This window comes from Eptesicus fuscus, chromosome 13 (genome assembly GCF_027574615.1).
Source record: "Eptesicus fuscus isolate TK198812 chromosome 13, DD_ASM_mEF_20220401, whole genome shotgun sequence".
Taxonomy (NCBI): Eukaryota; Metazoa; Chordata; class Mammalia; order Chiroptera; family Vespertilionidae; genus Eptesicus; species Eptesicus fuscus.
In genome coordinates this window covers 309,413-331,750 of record NC_072485.1, presented here as the reverse complement: position 1 = coordinate 331,750, position 22,338 = coordinate 309,413, and the positions used below count along the sequence as shown (strand labels likewise).

Genomic DNA, 22,338 nt, shown 5'->3' with positions numbered 1-22,338 from the left:
TGTCAGAACTGCCCTGGGACGTGCTGACTGTCTGTGCTCTTCTAGGCAGTCGGGCGCCCGGGGCTGCCGGGACCCTCCCTAGACCCCCACCTGGAGGCGCCCCAGCATCTCCCGGTGCCCAAGCACCTGCCTGGCGCTGGGGGCGCCGACGAGCCCGGCGACCTGGAGGAGCTGGAGAAGTTCGCCAAGACCTTCAAGCAGAGGCGCATCAAGCTGGGCTTCACACAGGTTCGCTTCTGAGGGGGCGGAGGAGGCGGGGCTCCCCGCGTCCAGGTCTCAAGAGCACCCCAGTTGGCGTGTGGGGGCAGCCCATCCTGCGTCTGTTGCGCGAGCCCTTGGCGGCCCGGCCCTGCTGAGGACACGGCGGGCGGAGGGCCAGGAAGCGGCGCCGCAGAGGCCTGCAGACACAGGACCGCCCCCGCCGGGCACCGAGGACTCGGTGGCGGTGCGGACCTGTCTCTCATCACCCCCCCTGCCCCCAGGGGGACGTGGGGCTGGCGATGGGGAAGCTGTACGGCAACGACTTCAGCCAGACCACCATCTCGCGGTTCGAGGCCCTCAATCTGAGCTTCAAGAACATGTGCAAGCTCAAGCCGCTGCTGGAGAAGTGGCTGAGCGACGCCGGTAGGCCTCCCGGGGCGGGCGGGCCGGGGACAGCCTGCAGGGAGGGGCCTGGTCAGTGCTGGGCTTTCGGGGGTCCGTGCCCCACACCCTCCTCCTGCCCCTGCGTCTGGAGCCGCTGAGGACGGAGACACAGGCATGAGGAGGGGAGCACCCTGCGTGGCTCACAGCTCCCGTGGCCATGGAAACGCACACCTCCCGCCCCTCCCCAGCCCGCCTCGACCTCAGGGCACCTGGTCAGCGGCCAGGGGCTGGGGCTGCAGAGCAGGCACGGTGGCCCAGACGCTGGCGGGACCAGGCGGGAGCGGGGAGAGGGAGTCACCGGAGGAGGAGGCAGCAGTCCCGACGGGAGGCCGTCATCTGGCTGATCTGAGAAGTGTGAGGAGGTTCTCGGAGGGCAGGGGCCAGCCAGGAGCCAGCCAGGCCGGCGGGGAGAGCCTGGCAGCGGCGGGAGTCCCGGACTGCCCTGCCGCAGTGGGGAGGCGGCCCGGGGCGGTGAGCCTGGGCGGTGTTTGGAACCTGAGCGGAAGCGTTTGCTGTCGGGACAGAGCTGCTCAGCTGCACACCATCCACGTCTGGGCCGGAGACTCCTGTGCTGTGGCCGGCCTGGCTGCACCATCCCTGGTCTCTACCCACTACATCGCCAGACAGTGCCGGTGTCCCCGGGGGTACCAAGTCACCCTTGATTGGGAACCACTGGTCTGGCTGAGAGGGACCGAGCAGAGAGCCAGGCCCAGGCCTCCGTTCGGTTGAAGTGAGGGTGAGTGGTTGCTGTGGAAACCGGGAGGCGGGCAGCAGGATGCCACCCTCTTGGAAGTCCTTCCACGTGGAACATGGAAGAGACACAGACGGCTTTTGCAGCAGCATCGAAGCGAGAGCTACGTCAAAGGCCCTAGGGTCCTTGGGAAAGGACCTTAAAGATCATTTCCGGTGGGATCCCCGTCGGACCCCGGGATCCTTCCTAGGGAGACTCCTGCCACGCACCCCGCAGCCTGGCCTGGCGCTGGTGCCGAAGAGCTAGGGGCTCCGCAGCAGCGCTCTGCCCCAGGGCCCGCTGCCGGCGCACAGCCGCCCTCCCTGTGTTTGGGGCTCCCACCGAGGCTGCTCAGGAAACACAAACCCGGGAGCCCCCCTCGCAGGAGCTCTGCCTGCGCCCACTCAGCCCACACATGCCTGCGACGTCCAGGGGTCCCTGGGCGTGACTGCCAACCCTGGGGCCTCTGCCCAGCGCAGAAGGAGAGGCAGGGTTTTTGTCCGTCCAGGTCCCCTGGTTGGGGGAGGGGCCTATCCAGAAAACTGCGGAACCGCCCGGGAGAGTCGCTGGACCTCAAGTCCATTCAGCCGGATGGCTGCCACTCCCTTCTCTTCACTTCCTCCCCGTTTCCCTCCCACAGAGTCCTCCCCGGCAGACCCCTCGGTGAGCACCCCCAGCGCGTACCCCGCCCTCACCGAGGTGTTCGGGAGGAAGAGGAAGAAACGCACCAGCATTGAGACCAACATCCGCCTGACCCTGGAGAAGAGGTTTCAGGATGTGAGTGGCCCCTCGGGCTGGGAGCGGTGGGTGAGCGGCACATGTAAGCCCCTGGGCACCAACCCCTGGGCACCGCACGCCTGTCGTGGGAAGAGGCTGGACCCTCTGTAGACACCAGGTGACAGTCTGCCCTTCTCTCACATCCCAGGAACTGCTTCCCTCACTTCCCTCTTGCCCTGATGCCTAGTCAGGACCCATCACCCCTTCCACTGGGAGAGTTAAAGAATGGAATATGGCCCTGGCTGGTGTGGTTCAGTGGATAGAGCCTCGGACTGCAGACTGAAGGGTCCCGGGTTCGATTCCAGACAAGGGCACATGCCTGGGTTTCGGGATTGATCCCCAGGAGGGGGTGTGCAGCAGGCAGCCCATCAATGATTCTCTCTCATCATTGATGTTTCTCTCTCTCCTTCTCCCTTCCCCTCTGAAATCAATAAAAATATTTAAAAAAAAACAAAACAAACACACACACACACAATGGGATACGGATTCCCAGAAAAGAGTGCAGCGCTCTGTCCAGTTGAAGTGGAGGGAGCACAGCCAGGGCGTTGTATAGAAGTTCTTCACTTCCTGTGCATTGTTTTGTATTCTCCAAATTATAACTGTAATGAATGCTTAGTGTACACAATTAGGAAATACAGGGATGAAGGGGGAAATTCATCGTCAAATGCCATCTACCTGTGTTTCCTTCTATTTCTCTTTCCACACACATTTACATACTTGCAGTCATATTACATACATGCAGCTTTTAAGGAGGAGCCAAAGCACAGTCTTGAACCTGTATGTTGAAGCTAATATCCACTCTGTCCCCCTGGGAGCTGGGGGAGAGAAGAGAGGAAAACAGGTTGGTCCAAAGAGCTTCTAATCAGGGCCCTTGGGTACCACTCCAGAGCCTGCATCTCCATCACACAGGCCCCAAGGTCGTGCTTTGGCCCCCACCAGCCGCGCAGACCCCAGGCCCAGGCCACCCGCCCCTAAGCAGAGGCTGCAGTGCATCTGGTCAAGCAGCTGGAGGCTGCATCCTGCTGGCAGGATGGCAAGAGCTGGCTTTTCCTTCTGATTCGGTTTCTCAGAGCAACAGGAGGGCCTAAGGGAAGGTGTCAGAGGGAGGGAAGAGGGCAGAGGTCAAAGACGGGTGGGTGTTGGGGAGCAGAACTAGAGTGTGATCTATATATATATTTTTTTTAAATATATATATTTTTATTGATTCCAGAGAGGAAGGGAGAGAGAGAAAACATCAATGATGAGAGAGAATCATGGATCGGCTGCCTCCTGCACGCCTCACACTGGGGATGGAGCCTGCAACCCGGGCATGTGCCCTGACCAGGAATCGAACTCCTGACCTCCTGGTTCATTGGTCGACGCCCAACCACTGAGCCATCCTGGCCGGGCAAGTGTGGTCTGTATTTGCACAGTCTTGATGGGTGCTCAGGTTTAGCTTTATCCTTTCCTATGTGGGGGCAGGACAGGAGGCAGGGCCACACAGAAACACCAGGTTGTGAAGACAGAACTCAGAGGAGAGCACCGGGGCTCCTGTCCCCACGTGACTCTCCAGGGACTCTTCTAGCAGAGCTGCTCCCGAAGGAAGGAGCAAGGGAAGAAGCTGTGCCAGGCCGTGTGCAGCCCTGACACACATCCTCTCATTTAATCCTCACCATAATCCTTTAGGGCAGGCATGGTTATTCTGGTCTCACAGATGACAAGGCTGAGGCTCAGAGAGGTTAAGAACATTTCTTAGGGACACACAGGAAGTGATGAGTGAGTATTCCATCCTAGGTCTGATTCTAAAGCTTTTGATCCATCTGTTGTTTTATCCTGTTTCCATGAAACATCTGTCCCCCACCCCCAATTCTTGACCCTACTCTTGACCACTCTGTCTCCCTTCGGTTTCTGTAGAACCCCAAACCGAGCTCCGAGGAGATCTCCATGATTGCAGAACAGTTGTCCATGGAGAAGGAGGTGGTGAGGGTCTGGTTCTGCAACCGACGTCAAAAGGAGAAGAGGATCAGCTGTCCCGTGGCCACACCCATCAAATCGCCCATCTACACGTCCCGTCTGGTGAGTGGCCAGGAGTGAGCTGCCTGCCAAGCACTGAGGGGGACGATGCCTGGAGGGCAAAGAGTCTTCTCCATCCCGGGGAAGATGGGGGAGGGGGTGATGGTACATGATGTAAATAAATCAGCAAATAGATGCTGTGCATTAAGTATTTAATATTAAGAAGGAGAACGAAGGGTAAGGAGAGAGAAAGTGATCGTGAGGAGATGTTTCTAACAGAGAGGTCGGACTCTCTGATGAGGTGACGTTTGAGTAGAGATCGACTGTGGGAAGGGAAATAGCTCAAGGAAAGAGTATCCCAAGGGAAGAAGGGCCAGTGAGTGAGACTGCCTGCCCGTCAGAGGGACGGCGAGAATGCCAGTCCGCCGGGCAGAGCAGGGAGGCCAGAGTAGGCGCTGACGGGAAGCGGCACCAGGGGCCGTTGGAGGGACCGGCTTGTTTGGGTGGAAGAAGCCACTGGAGAACTCGGAGCAGAGAAGCCGGAGCCAGCGACACGAGCGGCTGAGAGGACCATGTGAGGGAGCAGGGAGCCAGGAGAACTGCGTGGTCAGGCTGAGGCCCGGAGGCTTGGGCTGGGCTGGGAGCCAAGGTGGTGAGGCGAAGCGATTGGATCGGAATCGACTTCACCTGCGGAGCCAGCAAGATGTGCTCACCGCTCGGACGGGCCTGAGAGACGAGGTAAAGGACACTTCCCGGGCTCTGGCCTGAGCAGCTGGTTGGGAGGTGCTGCCACTGTGAGATGGTGAAGACTCGGGAGGAACAGGAGTGAGAGGGGAACTAAGAATCCAGAGTTGGTCGCGTAAGCTGGACGTGACTCCTAGACCCCCAAGAGGAAGTGTCAGGTAGACAGTCTGTCTGTAACCCTGACAGAGCGGAGCCGTCGGGGCTGGGGATAACATGGAGGGCAGGCAGGTGTGGCAGTTTGGAGAGGAGACAATGTCTTCTCTCTCCAGGGAAGATGATGCCTAGAGGGTGGGTGGGAAGGTCCTTACCCATCCTTGGGGATGGGGGTGGGTGACCGGTAAGGTCGTTGGGGATAGTGGGGATGCCCTTGAGTCTTTAGCACTCCAGGATGGACAGCATTCAGCCTTGTCCAGGGTGGGGCATAGCTGTCCCATAAAACTGCGCCGTTGCTCATTCCTTCACCAAACCTGGTTGGCTCTCTACTGCTGTCTCCACAAAGACATCGTCCGTGACCCTCTGCCAGAGGCCTTGTCGCCTCACAGGGGAAACAGCAAATAAACACAGGACACACCACGTGAGGATTTCTCCAGGAGAACTTAGTGTCCCAGCTGATTAAGCCTCGGGAGGCGGTGGTAGGGAAGGCGTCCCGAGGAGATAGTTCATGCCTGGGCTAAGTCCAAAAGGCAAAAAGGAGTGAAGAGGCAAAAGGATGGGGGAAGTACGAGAACGTGGTATCGATCAGGGGAACATGTGGCACATGCATGGAGCTGCAGGGGGCTCCATGGGGAGGAGTGTAGAAAGATGAGGCTGGACAGGCCACAAAGGACAGGCTAAGGGACGCTGTGCAATGCTAAGACACTTAAAGGCTAGAGAAGCCGTGGAGGGTTTTTAAGCAGGACACTGCCTGACCATGTCTGCTTTTTAGACTGATGATCATCCTTACGTCAGTGCAAAAGGTGGTTTGAGAGGCTGGGAGTTATCCGGTAGAGAAATGAAGGCTGAAGCAAAACCAAGTGGTACAAATGAGGGGGGTGGAAAGATCCAGGAGATAATTAGAAGGTGGGATCATTAGGCGATGGCTAATAAACAGAGAGTTGGGGGGCCGTGGAGAGCAGTGAAGGAAAGAGACTGCCCTGGGGTGGTATCAGCATTGGGGTGGGCTGGCTGGGTAGATGGCGATGCCAGTGATGAACAAGCAAACGCGGGGAGGAGCCAGCTTGGGGATGGAAAGAGTGACCGTTTCTGTTCTTTCCATTATGATGCTCAGGGAGGCCTGCGGGGCGGGAGGTCAGGGGAGAAGGCTGGAACAGAGATGCGGGTCGGGAGGTCAGGGGAGAAGGCTGGAACAGAGATGCGGGTCGGGAGGTCAGGGGAGAAGGCTGGAACAGAGATGCGGGGCGGGAGGTCAGGGGAGAAGGCTGGAACAGAGATGCGGGTCGGGAGGTCAGGGGAGAAGGCTGGAACAGAGATGTGGGTCGGGAGGTCAGGGGAGAAGGCTGGAACAGAGATGTGGGTCGGGAGGTCAGGGGAGAAGGCTGGAACAGAGATGCGGGTCGGGAGGTCAGGGGAGAAGGCTGGAACAGAGATGCGGGTCGGGAGGTCAGGGGAGAAGGCTGGAACAGAGATGCGGGTCGGGAGGTCAGGGGAGAAGGCTGGAACAGAGATGCGGGGCGGGAGGTCAGGGGAGAAGGCTGGAACAGAGATGCGGGTCGGGAGGTCAGGGGAGAAGGCTGGAACAGAGATGTGGGTCGGGAGGTCAGGGGAGAAGGCTGGAACAGAGATGAGGGTCGGGAGGACAGGGGAGAAGGCTGGAACAGAGATGCGGGTCGGGAGGTCAGGGGAGAAGGCTGGAACAGAGATGCGGGTCGGGAGGTCAGGGGAGAAGGCTGGAACAGAGATGCGGGGCGGGAGGTCAGGGGAGAAGGCTGGAACAGAGATGCGGGTCGGGAGGTCAGGGGAGAAGGCTGGAACAGAGATGCGGGTCAGGCAGCCATGAGCACACACCTGGTGGCTGAGATCCTGGGTGGAAAGGAGCTCACCCGTGGGGTCTGGACAGAAGAAACAGGAAAGCCAGTCTCCACCCTGCAGAACACCAGCACGTGAGGGACTGGCGAGAGGGGAGCCTCAGGGAAGAAAGGGAACGGGAGATGCGGAAGGCAGGAAATGGAAGATGGATGGAAGGGGTCAGTGAAGGGGGCGTGAGGAGCTCTAGGGGGCGCCATGGGACACTGACAAAAGCGAGCAGATCCGGTCTGTTGGAAGAGCTGAGCAGGAGTGAGCAGGAAGAACAGTCTGGCGGGCAGGAGGGCCGTCTGTGAGGAGCGTGGAATTCCAAACAACACAATACCTTCGGGGAAACACGCATTTCAGTCTGCTTGGAGAAAGGGTTTGGGACTAAGACAGAGATTGACAAGGGCCAGCTCACGATGAGCCTTGATACCAAAATACTCTAAAAACTATGAGAGTCCATTAAAATTTTAGGTTGGAAGCCACGTGACATTCAGTCATCATTCCTTTCTTACATGTTTCCTGAACACCCCATATGCTTGGCCCTGGGGTACAGGGCGTGCAGGACCCCCGGGGCCCACTCACAGCCAGCAGGGAAGGCGGACATGAAGGCCGGCGTGCTGAGCCTGCGGAGAAGATGTGGGGCATTGGAGGGTCCTAGCCTGGCCCCGGAGCCAGAACTCCTCTGAGGAAGGCTGTTCACACTGCCAGCAGGGAGTGAGGGGTATTGGGGGGCGGGGGTGAGCTGGGAGGACGGAGGAGAGGGCACAGGCAGAGGAAAGTGTGTGCAGCGGCCCTGAGACTGGGCTGTGGAGAGAGGAAGCAGAGAAGGCTTGAGGGGGTTGGACGCAGGAGTGAGCGAGCATGTGACGAGGAAGCTGGCGCGGCTGTGGGGCGTCGTCGCCTTAAGACACCTGGGCCATGTCACCGCAGCCGGGACTCCTTGTAGAGGCTGTTTGTTTAGAGCAGATGGGAGCCAGGCGCGCACTTTGGTTCCCTCCCAGCCAAGGGCACCGGCACGGAGGAGCTGTGGAGGAGTGTGACTCTCTCTCTCTCTCTCTCTCTCCCTCTCTCTTTTAGATATTTTTATTGATTTCAGAGAGGGATGGAGAGGGAGAGAGACAGAAACATCCATAATGAGAGGAAATCATGGATTGGCTGCCTCCTGCACGCCCCCTACGGGGGATGGAGCCTGCAACCCCGGCATGTGCCCTGACCTTGAATCGAACCCTGACCTCCTGGTTCCTAGGTCCACGCTCAAGCTCTGAGTCCTGCCGGCTGGGCGGAGCCTGACCTATCAGCCTCCATCCAGCACACTGCTGCTGAGCACCTGGGCACCGCGCAGGCCCTGAGGACACCCACAGGGTCACCCTGCCCTCGCGGGCCACAGCCTAGTGGGCGGGGGCACGGAATAAACATTTGCGTTGGGGCTTGTGGGCTCTGAGGAAAGCAGAGAGAGTCTGGCTGTCTTCCTCCACCCACGGGCAGTGTCTTTGGGACCAGGACCGCTTCCTCCCGCCTGAGAGGAAATGCTCTCCACGACACCCAGTTCAGAGAGAAAAGGCAGCGTGGTGCAGGCCAGCGTGGCAGAAGGCCGCCATTCGCAGCTGCAAAAAAGAAGGGTCTCAGCTCTGAGGCCGCGTGGAGGGCAGAGAGCGTGGTGCGGAAGAAAGACAGGGTCACTGGCCTCACTCACACGTGGGAGCGAAGGAACAAAACGGCCCAGCGGCAGGTGCACTGAGCACTCAGAGCTCAGAGGGCCTGGAGGAGGGGGCGGTGGTCGGGGACTAACCTGAGGACTGGCATGCATATTTGCATGGTCCGTGGACACAGACTATAGTGCAGTGAAGGGGGGAGGTGGAAAGGGGCCCTGGGGGACATCTGTGATACTCTCAACAATAAAGATTTTAAAATGTTAGCATTAAAAAGGGGAAACCATATGTATGTCTGAAGACAGCCAGACTCGATCTGCTTTCCTCAGAGCCCTTCAGCTTGCACATGCATAAGCTGTCTCCAGAAGGAAACTTCTTAGAAGCTGCTCACAGTGACTGAACACATTAGAGATTATTGGGCTTGGCAGCAGGGAGGGGAGAAGAGAGATTCCTGACAACACATCTTGCCTGGCTGAGCCGTGCCTGCGCCCATCCTGGGGACCCGGACTGAGAGGCTTGCTGTGCAAAGGCAGCAAATGCAAGGAGCGGACCGGGCGCGGGGGGCCTTAGGGAGAGAGCATGCGCTGCCTCCTGCTGGAATGGGCGTTACCAAGGGGGCGGGGGTTCAAATGCAGCTCCCTGAGCAGAACTTGATGCAAATCTTCAAAAAGCATCATCAGAGCTCTCCTGTCAGCGTGAGGAGAGGGGGGCGGGGGGCGGGGACAGCGTCTAGAGCGATGGTCCCCAGCCTCCTTTTGGCCACGCCCCACCTGGGCATCTCCAAAACCTGATGCCCCGTGACATGGAATTCTTATTCTTCAGAAAGTGAACTATTCACTGCAGGAAGCCTAAAAGGCCATGAACTTGGTCTAAACAAGCTTCCAAAGAACATGGCATCCATGAAAGGGAAAAATAAAAGAACGAAAGGACAGGTGAAGTACTGAGGAAGAAAGCACTAAGAAATTGTTTTCAAAAAAAAAATAATATGAAGTGGCATGAAAAAATAGAAAATAAAGTTTCAAAAGATATAACAGAACTGAAATGCATAAATATGCCAGAATATATATTTGTATACTGTGTATGAGGCCCCTAGAGCCATAAGAAATGAAAAAATTCGCTGTTAATAACTCATTCTCACATTGACCCCCTTAAAAGTCACATTGACCCCCTGTGGGCGGTGCCCCACGGGGACCCCCTGGGCTGGAGACGCGGCTGGCAGCCGGCACAGGGGCTGGCGTGTGGGTCTCCCTCTCACTGAACGTCAGTGACAGGAAGCTGTGAGGCGGGTGCTGCTGCTGCACCAGATCCCGGGCTGGGCAGCCCGTCCGTCCGCCGTGGAGCCAGGTCGCCTCCGGACGTGCTGGGCGCCAAAGCCCAGGCGGCCCGCTCGGTGCTGTTTCGGGGCCGGAAGGCCGCGCTGGGCGGACCGAGCCGGGCGGAGGTCGGACACCACCCGCCCGCCCGCCAAAGCCCGCGCTGGGGATGCGGCGAGGGCTCCCGGCAAAACCGGAGCTTCAGAGACCAAAGCCCGGCTCCCCGGTGGCCTCACTGGGCGGCCGGGGGGCGGGCAGGGCCTGAGCTGAAGCAGGAAGCCGGTCGGTGGGTCGGGGAGCGGCCCTCCCATTGCTGAGCCGCCGGGCGGGCCGGGCCACACAGCAGGCGGGCAGGGCCCGCGGAACGGGACGGAGGTGCGTCTGGACGGGAACTGGGCAGGAGCCCAGAGCGGGCCTGGGGGGGGGGGGGGCGGGGGGCGCGGACGCTGACGCGGGTGTTGCCTTGCAGGTCTCCCCGTCCGGGCCTCTGGGCCCCCTCTCCGTCCCGCCCGTCCACAGCGCCGTGCCGGGAGCAGGTGAGCTCTGCAAACACGCCCCAGGGACCCCGAGTCCCTCCACAGAACCCCGGAGTGGGGTTCGCTCCGTGCGGAGGGAGCGGCGCCGACCGCGGGAGCCTGCGGAAGGCTGAGCAGAGCCCCCCCCCCCCCCCCCCCCCCCCCCCCCGGCTCGGGGCGCCCGGCACGTCCCAGCGCCACGGCCGGCAGGAGCCACGCTTCCAAAACCCGCCCTTTGGGGGAAGATGCGTGTCACCTCACCCATGGGACGTTGTTCGGAAAACTCACACGCAAGAGCCCCCTCCCCCTTCTCTTCCTCCCGCCCCCCTCCTCCCCCTTCTCTTCCTCCCGCCCCCCTCCTCCCCCTTCTCTTCCTCCAGCCCCCCCTCCCCCTTCTCTTCCTCCAGGGCCCCCCTCCTCCCCCTTCTCTTCCTCCAGCCCCCCCTCCCCCCTCTCGTCCTCCCGGGCCCCCTCCCCCTCCTCTTCCTCCCGCCCCCCTCCTCCCCCTTCTCTTCCTCCCGGACCCCTCCTCCCCCTTCTCTTCCTCCCGCCCCCCTCCTCCCCCTTCTCTTCCTCCCGGACCCCTCCTCCCCCTTCTCTTCCTCCCGCCCCCCTCCTCCCCCTTCTCTTCCTCCCGGACCCCTCCTCCCCCTTCTCTTCCTCCCGCCCCCCTCCTCCCCCTTCTCTTCCTCCCGGACCCCTCCTCCCCCTTCTCTTCCTCCCGGACCCCTCCTCCCCCTTCTCTTCCTCCCGGACCCCTCCTCCCCCTTCTCTTCCTCCCGGACCCCTCCTCCCCCTTCTCTTCCTCCAGGGCCCCCTCCTCCCCCTTCTCTTCCTCCCGCCCCCCGCCCCCCTCTCTTCCTCCCGCCCCCCGCCCCCCTCTCTTCCTCCCGCCCCCCTCCTCCCCCTTCTCTTCCTCCCGCCCCCCCCCCCCTTCTCTTCCTCCAGCCCCCACTCCCCCTTCTCTTCCTCCCGGCTCCCCTCCTCCCCCTTCTCTTCCTCCAGGGCCCCCCTCCTTCCCCTTCTCTTCCTCCAGGGCCCCCCTCCTCCCCCTTCTCTTCCTCCGGCCCCCCTCCTCCCCCTTCTCTTCCTCCGGCTCCCCTCCTCCCCCTTCTCTTCCTCCAGCCCCCACTCCCCCTTCTCTTCCTCCAGGGCCCCCTCCTCCCCCTTCTCTTCCTCCAGGGCCCCCCTCCTCCCCCTTCTCTTCCTCCAGGGCCCCCTCCTCCCCCTTCTCTTCCTCCAGGGCCCCCTCCTCCCCCTTCTCTTCCTCCCGCCCCCCTCCTCCCCCTTCTCTTCCTCCAGCCCCCCCCCCCCCGTCCCCCTTCTCTTCCTCCCGGCCCCCTCCTCCCCCTTCTCTTCCTCCAGGGCCCCCTCCTCCCCCTTCTCTTCCTCCCGCCCCCCTCCTCCCCCTTCTCTTCCTCCAGCCCCCCCTCCCCCTTCTCTTCCTCCAGCCCCCCCTCCCCCTTCTCTTCCTCCCGGCCCCCTCCTCCCCCTTCTCTTCCTCCCGGCCCCCCTCCTCCCCCTTCTCTTCCTCCAGGGACCCCCTCCTTCCCCTTCTCTTCCTCCAGGGCCCCCCTCCTCCCCCTCCTCTTCCTCCAGGGCCCCTCCTCCCCCTCCTCTTCCTCCCGGGCCCCCCTCCTCCCCCTTCTCTTCCTCCGGCCCCCCTCCTCCCCCTTCTCTTCCTCCCCCTCCCCCTCCTACCCCTTCTCTTCCTCCAGGGCTCCCTCCTCCCCCTTCTCTTCCTCCCGCCCCCCTTCTCTTCCTCCAGGGCCCCCTCCTCCCCCTTCTCTTCCTCCAGGGCCCCCTCCTCCCCCTTCTCTTCCTCCAGGGCCCCCCTCCTCCCCCTTCTCTTCCTCCAGGGCCCCTCCTCCCCCTCCTCTTCCTCCCGGCCCCCCTCCTCCCCCCCCTCTTCCTCCCGGCCCCCCTCCTCCCCCTCCTCTTCCTCCCGGCCCCCTCCTCCCCCTCCTCTTCCTCCCGGGCCCCCTCTTCCCCCTCCTCTTCCTCCCCCTCCCCCTCCTACCCCTTCTCTTCCTCCAGGGCTCCCTCCTCCCCCTTCTCTTCCTCCCGCCCCCCTTCTCTTCCTCCAGGGCCCCCTCCTCCCCCTTCTCTTCCTCCCGCCCCCCTTCTCTTCCTCCAGGGCCCCCTCCTCCCCCTTCTCTTCCTCCCGGCCCCCCCTCCTCCCCCTTCTCTTCCTCCCCCTCCCCCTCCTCCCCCTCCTCTTCCTCCCACGGCCCCCCTCCCCTCCCCCTTCTCTTCCTCCCCCCCTCTCCCTTCTCTTCCTCCCGGGACGCCCCCCCCGTCCCCTCCCCCTTCTCTTCCTCCAGGGCTCCTCCTCCCCCTTCTCTTCCTCCCCCTCCCCCTTCTCTTCCTCACCCCCTCCTCCTTCTCTTCCTCCCGCCCCCCTCCTCCCCCTCCTCTTCCTTCCTGCGGTTCCCGCTCTTCCCCTCCCGCCTCTGGGGCTGGCTGCCATGCCCGCAGGCTGTCCTGCGTGGGGCGGCTCTGGCCTCCGCCCTCCTTGTGTCCAGGACCAGCTGGGCGACTCCTCGGGGAGCATTGGCGGGGACCTCCCGGGTCTGGGTGCCCCTGCCCGGATGGCAGGGCTGGGTGGATGCGCGGGGCAGGGGGAGGGCGAGAGCCCTTTGGGGTCCCCGCAGGACCAGCCGCATGACCCCTGTGTGCCTCTCCTCCTCCCCAGTGACCTCGTCCTGTTCCCCTGGCAGCAGCAGCCCCTCCTCGCCCAGCGCAGGCCTCCCCTCCGCGCAGCCCAGCGCCAAGGCGGCAGCCGGCGCCTCCTCTGGACTGGGCGCCTCAGGGTGAGCCCGGGAGGGGCGGCCGGGCCGGGCGGTGGGCGGGGCCGGGCGGCGGGCGCGGGCGGGGCGGTGGGCGGGGCGGTGGGCGGCGGGCGGGGCGGTGGGCGGGGCGGCGGGCGGCGGGCGGGGCGGGGGGCGGCGGGCGGGGCGGCGGGCGGGGCGGCGGGCGGCGGGCGGCGGGCGGGGCGGCGGGCGCGGCCGGGGCGGCGGGCGCGGCCGGGGCGGCGGGCGCGGCCGGGGCGGCGGGCGGGGCCGGGGCGGCGGGCGGGGCCGGGGCGGTGGGCGGTGGGCGGGGCCGGGGCGCCGGGGGCGGCGGGCGGGGCCGGGGCGCCGGGGGCGGCGGGCGGGGCCGGGGGCGGTGGGCAGCGGGCGGGGCCGGGCCTGGGGAAGAACGTGATCGCGGGTCGGACAAGGGGAGGGGGCGGCGGGAGGGGGCGGAGCCCACCTGGGCCTGGCCCCAGGGAGCGGGGTCCAAAACGGGGCTCAGCGCTGAGCATTCTGGGCAGAAGCCCCCTCCCTCTGCCCTGGGATGGGGGACTGTCCCAAACCTCCCGTCGGAAGGCCAGGCCCTCCCTTGGCACAGGGGTTCCCACCTCCTGCCAGTAGCCCCAGTTTCGCACGCGGCTGACACAGCGAGAGAGGGAAGTGAGGGTGCAGGCGGGGAAGCAGCCTCTTGCAAGGGTCCAAGACTCTCCTCTGAAGAGTGTTCTTGGAGCTGGGGGGGCGCTGACCTGGGACGGGGGGGGGGCTGACCTGGGATGGGGGGGCGCTGACCTAGGACGGGGGTGGGGGGGGGGGGGCTGACCTGGGACCAGGGGGACGGAGGGAGGGAGAGGGCAGAGGCCTGGCTGTGCGCAGAGATGAAGCCCAGGCTCAAGCCCAGCAACAGGGGAAACCACATGTCCCCCTGGACGGGTTAGATGTGATTCCCACGCCGGGATCCCTGCCTAAAGCTCCGGTAAGGCGGGCCCGGGGGTCCAGTGCATCCGCTGGGCCCTGCTCCCGCCTTCCCGCGGCTCGCACGGCCTCTCTCTCCCTCCAGACCCTGGTACCGATGGAGTCATCCCACCTACCTCCACTGAGCCCGCGGGTGCTCCCCGAGCGAGCGGAAGGGCGCCCACCACCGGGAGCCGAGCTCGCCTTCCTCAGACCCGCCGGAGGCTCACCCTCGGGGACCACGCGGCCCTGTGTCCCGGAGCCGCCCAGGCCTTTCCGAGAAAGGACGTCTCGCCGTTGCTCCCGCCTCCTCCTGGGGACAGCCACGCTGGGTGCCCGCCAGCAGGGTCCCAGCTCCGAGTTCCCTCTGACACCCGGGAAGAGCTGTGAATCCCCGCCTCCGGCAAAGCCTCGCTGTTTGCTCTGCTCAGCAAGCTTTTCTCACCGAATCTTCTCTCACCCAGTGCTCTCCGGGCCCTGCCCCCTTCACAGAACCAAACCCACTCGTGCTTTTGTTCTGAAGTTCCCTCCTCTTTGGAGAAGGCCAAGTCCCTCCGCCCAGGCATTTCCCTGCCCGTGAGGCTCCCTGCACCTGTCACCGAGCCAGGAGCTTGCCGCCCTCCGCCCTCCGCTCAGCCCCTGTCCCCGCTGCAGCAGGAGGAACAGGCATCTGTTGTTCTGATGCTGTCAGGTGCCTGCCGAGGGCCCTTTCCTGCTGTTTTCATTATGTTCTCTCCTTACTGTGGAATTCTCCAGCAAAATGTTTAACTCAGGTGTGAATTTCAAACATGTCTCTGTAATATTTTATCATCTTTAAAAAAAAGGAAGAAAAAGAAAAGAAAGGCACCAGCGTGTGAAATACTGTGCTGAGTCCTACAAGAGTTCCCATGCGGGCTGGGGATTCCTGTTAGCGTCATGGAACCATCCCTGCCATCTCCTCTGTGGGCCAGGGGGCAGAGAGGTCACGTGAAGCCATCCTAGGAATAGAAACTTAAATAAAGCCTGCATATCCACGGGAATGGGGGATTCGGAAGCTCACTGTCCCTAGATAAACTTGTGCAGCGAGGACCTGCGCGGCTCCACGGCGGACAGCGCCAGGCTCAGAGGGTTGCTCCCTGTCTTTCGTTGGGGGGGGGGGGGGGGGTGCAGGTGATGAAGTGGGATGGGGAAAATGTCTCACATTAACACATTAAGCCGATTACTCCCCAAACTAATGCTCCAGAGGACACACATTCAGCAGGGCTCTAAAGACTTGAGAGTTCTTACTCTTTTTGATGGAACTGCCTGGAAGGCAGAGAAGGCGAGAGATTGGTTTCCTCACTGTGTAAAGGGGACGATGCTAAACACTTACCGTCCAGCCCTTTGAGGACTTAGCCGAGACTAACAGCTCATACTCAGACATCTCGAAGGCCAATCGTTCATAATTCAGCATGGAGGGCAATAGATAGTTGAAGCGAATAATAATTTCCTGACCCTCGGTATTAGGCTTTGCAATGGGCTCTGACTTTGGTGAGAGCGTGAGAGGCATGGAAACTGTCGCCTGGTTTTTCTTAGGTTATAAATACGTCAATAGTCACCATTCCTGAGGTGACACTGACTGCGACAGGGAGGGGGAACTAAAGTTAGGGTTAGACATTTGTTGCAAATAATAATATCCAAGTGGAAAATCTATACATAAATGATTAAGAGTTAACTGTTCTTTTCTTTTTTAAGATATATTTTTATTGATTTCAGAGAGGAAGGGAGAGGGAAAGAGAGTTAGAAACATCAGATGGGAATCATGGATCGGCTGCCTCCTGCACGCCCCACACTGAGGATCCAGCACGCAACCCGGCCTGTGCCCTAGGCCGGAATCAAACCCAGGACCCTTCAGTCCGCAGGCTGACATTCTATCCACTGAGCAACACCAGTCAGGGCAGAGTTAACTGCTCTTGGTGTTTGAATGGGGTTTATAATAAGTAGGAGAGGCCTATTGGTAGTAGTTAGTTTCTCAGGAAAAGTACTAGTTGAAAGGGGTGTGGTAGGTTACAAAGGGCAGTGAGAGGAGCCGCCGAAGTAATTTAAGTCTATGAAAGGACCACTCCGCCCCCAGGCCCAGCTGTCATACATGCCCATGGGTGCACCTGTGTGCTCACTCCCCACAGCAATCCTGGCCGCCTTGACCCTGCTCAGATGAGCGCCACAGGTTGATCTGCACTGTCCAAGACTCCGGTTCACATCCAGTGAACTTGTAAAAAAATACTTTAATTTTACCGCAGTTTCAGGTTTACAACAAAATGAGAAGACGGTGCAGAGATTTCTCCTATCCACTGTCCTCACACATACACAGCCTCCCCCATTATCAGTGTCACTCAGCAGAAAGGACTTTTTTTTTTTTTTTTACTAAGAATGAAACTACATTGACACATAATCACTCAAAGTCCATAGTTGACCTTAGAGTTCGCTTGGACAAAAGTGTACTATGTTCATCATCATCAGATCATAGTATTGCCACTGCCCTAAGAATCCTCTGTGCTCTGCCTTCCTTCCCCCACACCCTGGCTAACCACTGGCCTCGGTACTGCCTCCCTAGTGTGGCCTCTTTCCGACGTCAGAGATTGGGATCATGTAGTGTGTAGCCTTCCAGATGGACTTCCCCTTCATCATATGTGCTTAAGGCCCCTCCGTGCTCCTCGTGGCTTGAGGGCTCATTTCTTTTTAGCTCTGAGTAACAGTCTGTTGTCTGGATATACCACAGGTTACCCATTTATCCACTTACTGAAGGACATCTTGGTTGCTTCCAAGTTTTGGCTATTATCAATAAAGCTGCTATAAACATCTGTGTGCAGGTTTTTGTGTGAACACAAAACTTGCAATCCTCTGGTGAGTACCAAAGAGCATGGTTGCTGGATGGTGCGGTAAGAGTGTATTTAGAGCACATTTAGTTTCACAAGAAATGGCCACACTGTCTTTCAAAGTGGCGGAGCCATTGTGCCTTCCACCAGCAAGGCATGGGCGCTCCTGCCGCTCCAATCCTTGTCGACATCTGCTGTCCCTGCCCCAGATGTTGGCCATTCTGATAGGCCTGCAATGGTAGCTCACTGTTTTAATTTTCAATTCCCTGATGACATATGACGTGGAGCATCTTTTTATAGTCTTATTTTCCATCAGTTTACCTTTTTTTTGGTGAGCTGTCTGTTAAGGTCTTTGGCCCATTTTTCAAACCAGTTGTTTGTTTTCTTGCTGTTGAGTTTTAAGAACTCTTTGTATATTTTAGATAATGATCCTTTATCATAATGTCTTTTGGAAATATTTTCTGTCAGATCTATGGCTTATCTTCTAATTCTTTTGGTGTTTCTGTTTGCAGAGCAGAAGTGTTTAATTTTAATGAAGTCCAGCTTTTCAAGGGTTTGTTGCATGGATCATGTCCTTGGTGGTGCAGCTAAGAAGTCAGCATCATATCCAGGGTCATCTAGATTTTCTCCCACGTTACCTTCTAGGAGCTTTATTTTTCACATTTAGGTCTACTATTCATTTGAGTCCATTTTTGTGAAGGGTGTAAGGTCTGTGTCTAGATTCTTCTTTTTGTCTTTTGCAGGTGGATGTCCAGTTGTTCCAGCACCATTTGTGAACACTGTCATTTCTCCATTATATTGCCCTAGCTCAGTGGTCGGCAAACTCATTAGCCAACAGAGCCAAATATCAACAGTACAACGACTGAAATTTCTTTTGAGAGCGGAAAACCGACTTCTGCGCATGGGCCACGAAGTTTCAATCGCACTGTACGTGCGCACCCACACGTGATATTTTGTGGAAGAGCCACACTGAAGGGACCAAAGAGCCGCATGTGGCTCCGTGAGCCGCAGTTTGCCAACCACTGCCCTAGCTCCTTGGCCAAAGATTAGGTGACTATTTATGGGAGTCTATTTCTGGGCTTTCTATTTGACCATGACTAGGTTTTCTTAATTCTCAATTAAGGAGATTATATATAGTAGTATACTAGAGGCCTAGTGCACGAATTTGTGCACCAGTGGGGTCCCTCGGCCTGGCCTGCGGGATCAGGCCAAAACCAGCTCTCTGACATGACCCGAGGGGTCCCAGATTTCAAGAGGGTACAGGCCTGGCCGAGGGACCCCACCGGTGCACGATCGGAGCCAGGGAGGAACATGGGAGGTTGGCCAGCCGGGGAGGGACCACAGGAGGTCTCCAGGGCATGTCTGGCCCGTCTTGCTCAGTCTCAATCAGCCAGACCCCAGCAACAAGCTAACCTACCAGTCAGAGCATCTGCGCCCTGGTGGTCAGTGCACATCATAGCGAGTGGTTGAGCAGCCTTAGCATATCATTAGCATATTACGCTTTGATTGGTTGAATGGTAGACCAGACGACTGGACACTTAGCATATAATATTTTATTACATAGGATATATATATATATATATATGTGTGTGTGTGTGTGTGTGTGTGTGTATGTATATATATATATATGAGAGAGAGAGAGAGATTGAGAGAGAGAAGAGAGGCAGAGAAACACTGATGTGAGAGAGAAACATCAATTGATTGCCTCCTGTATGCGCCACAAGTGGGGATTGAACCCACAACCTAGGTGTGTGGGACAATGCTCTAACCAACGGAGCCACCCAGCCAGGGCTTGGCCATAGTTTCTGTAAACAGAATTATAGTCTAACTGCTCATCTTCCAGTAGCTTCACTGTCCGTTGACTTGGGCAGTTGCTGATTAGATTCAAACCTGAAGCGAGTGTCGATTACACTTCGGTCTGCACGATTCCATGAAGCTCGCATTCCAGTACCGTGTCAGCTAGGCTGGCTCGGCTCCTTCCGCGTCTCACCAGGCACCAGAGAGTCTCCGGCCCACTGCCAGTCCTGGTCCAGGGAGAGCTTTCAAGTCTCATGCTTCCATGTTTAGTTGACTCAAGACCGGCGGGCCCTGGTATGGCTCCCAAGATGAAGGCTTTTGGGTCCAACTCAGAGAGTGAGCTTAGTCCCAGGACTCAAAATAGGAAGCTGCCCTGAGCACCCGGTTTCAGGCTCGGTGCCTCTCCTCACCACACATTCAGAACGCTCCTTTCAGCTCACACAGGACACTTGCTGGCCCCGCTGCCCCTCTTGCTGGGCTGAGAGCCCTGGAGTGGAGACGGGTCCCATGACTAGCATTGTGACCAGCCATGACAGGCCAGGAAGATTTTCAGAAATTGGATTTAATTTTTTTCTCTAAACAGCTTCTAATGCCCTTCACCAAGGAAAGGCGCTGCGGATGCAGGAAAGCACAGGGCACCCGAGCAGGTCCCGGTGCTGCAGGGGCCGGACGCCTTGATGGTGGAAAACACGGCTCCAGAGCACATCGCCCAGGCTCCTTCTGCCTGACTCACCACAGCAGCCAGCCAGCTCTGCCGGTTCGCGTTGTAAAATGGGACTGACAATAGAGTAGCTCAGAGTTGTGAGAATTAAAAGAGTTAATCTATGTAACGTGCCTGGCACTGCCGGGGGGGAAATGACCCGACGTTGGACCAGTGGATTCAGACCAGACCTGGGGTCAGCACCCTGGGTGCTGGAGTTCTGGCTAAGGAAGAACTCAGAGCCCAGGCTCACACCAGAAGAGGAAGTTTACTTAGAAAGTCACAGAGGCAGGAAAAGGGAGCCAGCCGGCAGGGCTCGGGAGACACGTCACAGAGGCAGGCGGAGGGCGGGAGCGAGGCGAGAGGAGAAAGGTGAAGGTAATGCACCGGCGGGGTGTTCGGTGTCCTCCCCGAGGGCCAGCGCACTGAACCCGCGTCCCCAGGGCGTTGTTTGAAGGGTGGGAGTTCCCCGGGGCTCCCAGGGAGGGTCGTACCAGAACGTGGTCAGCTTCCGGTGTGTCCTCTCCGGGTGGCGGTCTCCGCTGACCGGGCACCGAGGGCTCAGGCGTCGTGGCAGCCGGGGCTGTTGTCAGTCGCTGCTGCTTTCCTGGGCCTGGAGCTGAAACAGAACCCAGGCCTGATGGGTCTGATGGGGTCAGAACCTCACGGTCCTGGGGGCTCAATGCTGAAGGGCTGTTCTCTGGCTCTCTTGTTCGTCCCCCTCTAAGGGGGTCTCAGCCACATGACCGGCAATGTGCCTGGGGGAGGAGAGGTCAGGGGAGTATCCGAACCCCGTGACCAGTGACGCAGAAGGTCAGGGAGCCTAAACCGCCTGCCCAGAGATGTACTAGGGGAGGAGGTCACTCTGGAGGAGAGGTAGCCGTCTCCTCCGCTTTGCCCCTGGCTAGGACCTGGGGCTTTCTGTACCTGGTCCATTGCCCTTGCTCTGCCCATGTCTGTCTCACTTCCTTCCGCAGAACAATGCCTGGAGCATTAACACGTGTTATCTGTTATAGTTGTGATCCTTTTTGTCATTCAAATGAATTGGGGGAGTGTTCCCTATCCGCTGCTGTCCCTCTTCTGGGAATGTCACTAGAGACAAGCTCTGACTTGGTGGAACAAGGACTGTGCCCACAGAATCGTGCATCAGTACAATTCAGTCCCCGCAATGCGCCACGAACCTGGAACCGCAGTCACCCTGGGATACAGGCCCAATCGAGTCTTCCCAGGAGGGATTGGTGCCTTCTCTCCTGGGGAAGGCGGCAAGAAGCAAGCTCCAGGTTCCCTCTGGAAGGAAACCGTTCTGCACAAAAGTGAGGGGGAAGGCGGAGCTTCGTGTCATCCCACTCAGTGCGCGGGTCTCACGTGCTCCTCCTCGCTCTCCCCGCGATTCCAGCCCACTGATAACAGGTGGTCTTCTCAACTTCATTTTATGCTGATCTTAGCAGAGTGTTCACACAGCAAGATTCTCAACTTAGGTGCACATTGGAATTACCTGGGAATCTATAAAAAGATGGCTACCCACACAGGCTCTGATTCATCTGGGGTGCAGCGTGGACACGGGGTTTGAGGCGCTCCAGTGGCTGTGGGGCTCTCCAGGAGGAGGACACGGCCCTGATGTGTCACCGGGACCTCGCCACAAGGCAGATTCTGACTCAGTAGGTCTGGGGCCAGGGTCTGCGATCTGTGCTTCTAACAAACTCTCAGAGCCTGAAGGTTTTGCTGGCCCCACGAACTTCGAGTAGCCAGGGCTTGGGCAGCGTGACACAGTCATTCCGTTGCCCAGTAACAGCCTAGGTTTCCTGTTAGTCACACACTGAGATGACTCGGCCTAGCGTCCTCGGCTGGCGCCAGCGACTGAAGGTCTTCCAACAGCAGCGGTTCTCGGGTGTCACGAGTCCTCTGACGGTGCAGCCTGCACAGGGGTTTTTGCACTTTCCAAGCGGGTACCCAACCAATAAGATTTGGGAGCCACAATGTGCTTGCAGTCTACTTTTTCTTTTCCCCAATATACTTTTTCATGTTCGTTTCCTATTCATCCAATCAGCAAACGTTTATTTATTTTATTTATTTTTTAAAAAGGTATTTTTATTGATCTCAGAGAGTAAGGGAGAGGAAGGATAGAAACATCAATGATGAGAGAGAATCATTGATTGGCTGCCTCCTGCACGCACCACGCTGGAGACTGAACCCATATCCTAGGCATGTGCCCTGTCTGGGAATCGAACCGTGACCTCCTGGTTCTGGGCCACACAGGCCGGGCTCAGCAAACATGTATTGAACCTGCCTCATACCAGGTACAAAGGAAACAAAGATGAAAACAGTGCAGTCTTACTCTTCTTGAAGGGCTGGCAAGACAAATGACCAAAATAAGACTCTGGAGCATTCCCAGGACCCTCCGCTCCAGGTCTCCCGCCTGAGTGCGTGTCTGGCCCTCACCGCCACACCGCCGTTCTGGTCCGCGGACGCCCTCTGCACTGCATTTGAGTCTCTAGACTTATGTTTGGTCATCTCTTCAGAGTTACTTTCCTGGGTGTTAAAGCAGAGCCACAGTGAACACATACATGGTGATTTCCACGTGCCAGCCCTTGTCGTGAGCACGTCACACGTGCAAAGTGTGTGAAGTTCTCACACCAGCCTTAGGAGAGAGCCATTCGTACTGTGCCCGCTCTGTGCGTGCGGAAAGTTCGGAAACCTGATCAACGACACACCTTCGGGCTTCAGGCGGTTCACTCTGAGGGCTGAGGCTTTGCTGCGGGAGGAGAAAGGCCTCCCAGGGTCCAGGCCCCAGAGCTTCTCTGGAAATTGGTGAGGCGAGCTCCCTGCACCGCGTAGACCCGAGCACGAGGCAGGGACTATGTCTTGCACCTCCGGAGTGCCAGTAGG

General features: G+C 59.1%; 1 protein-coding gene across 4 annotated transcripts in view; it reads left to right on the top strand.

Moving 5' to 3' along the window:
• The window catches only part of POU2F3 (POU class 2 homeobox 3), a 93,012-nt gene extending 73,456 nt beyond the window's left edge, over positions 1 to 19,556 (top strand). For 3 of the 4 annotated variants that reach the window (XM_054725365.1, XM_054725363.1, XM_054725364.1), the window contains 7 exons: positions 46 to 228; positions 483 to 624; positions 2,016 to 2,152; positions 4,046 to 4,207; positions 10,330 to 10,396; positions 13,071 to 13,188; positions 14,228 to 15,183. In XM_054725365.1, the coding sequence (XP_054581340.1) occupies positions 46 to 228; positions 483 to 624; positions 2,016 to 2,152; positions 4,046 to 4,207; positions 10,330 to 10,396; positions 13,071 to 13,188; positions 14,228 to 14,267 (849 nt within the window). In that variant the 3' untranslated portion in view covers positions 14,268 to 15,183. Of the gene's footprint in view, positions 1 to 45; positions 229 to 482; positions 625 to 2,015; positions 2,153 to 4,045; positions 4,208 to 10,329; positions 10,397 to 13,070; positions 13,189 to 14,227; positions 15,184 to 17,698; positions 18,006 to 19,335 lie in introns of those variants that run through there. The other variant, XR_008557974.1, reaches the window with a different exon arrangement.
• The last annotated feature ends 2,782 nt before the right edge of the window (positions 19,557 to 22,338 follow it).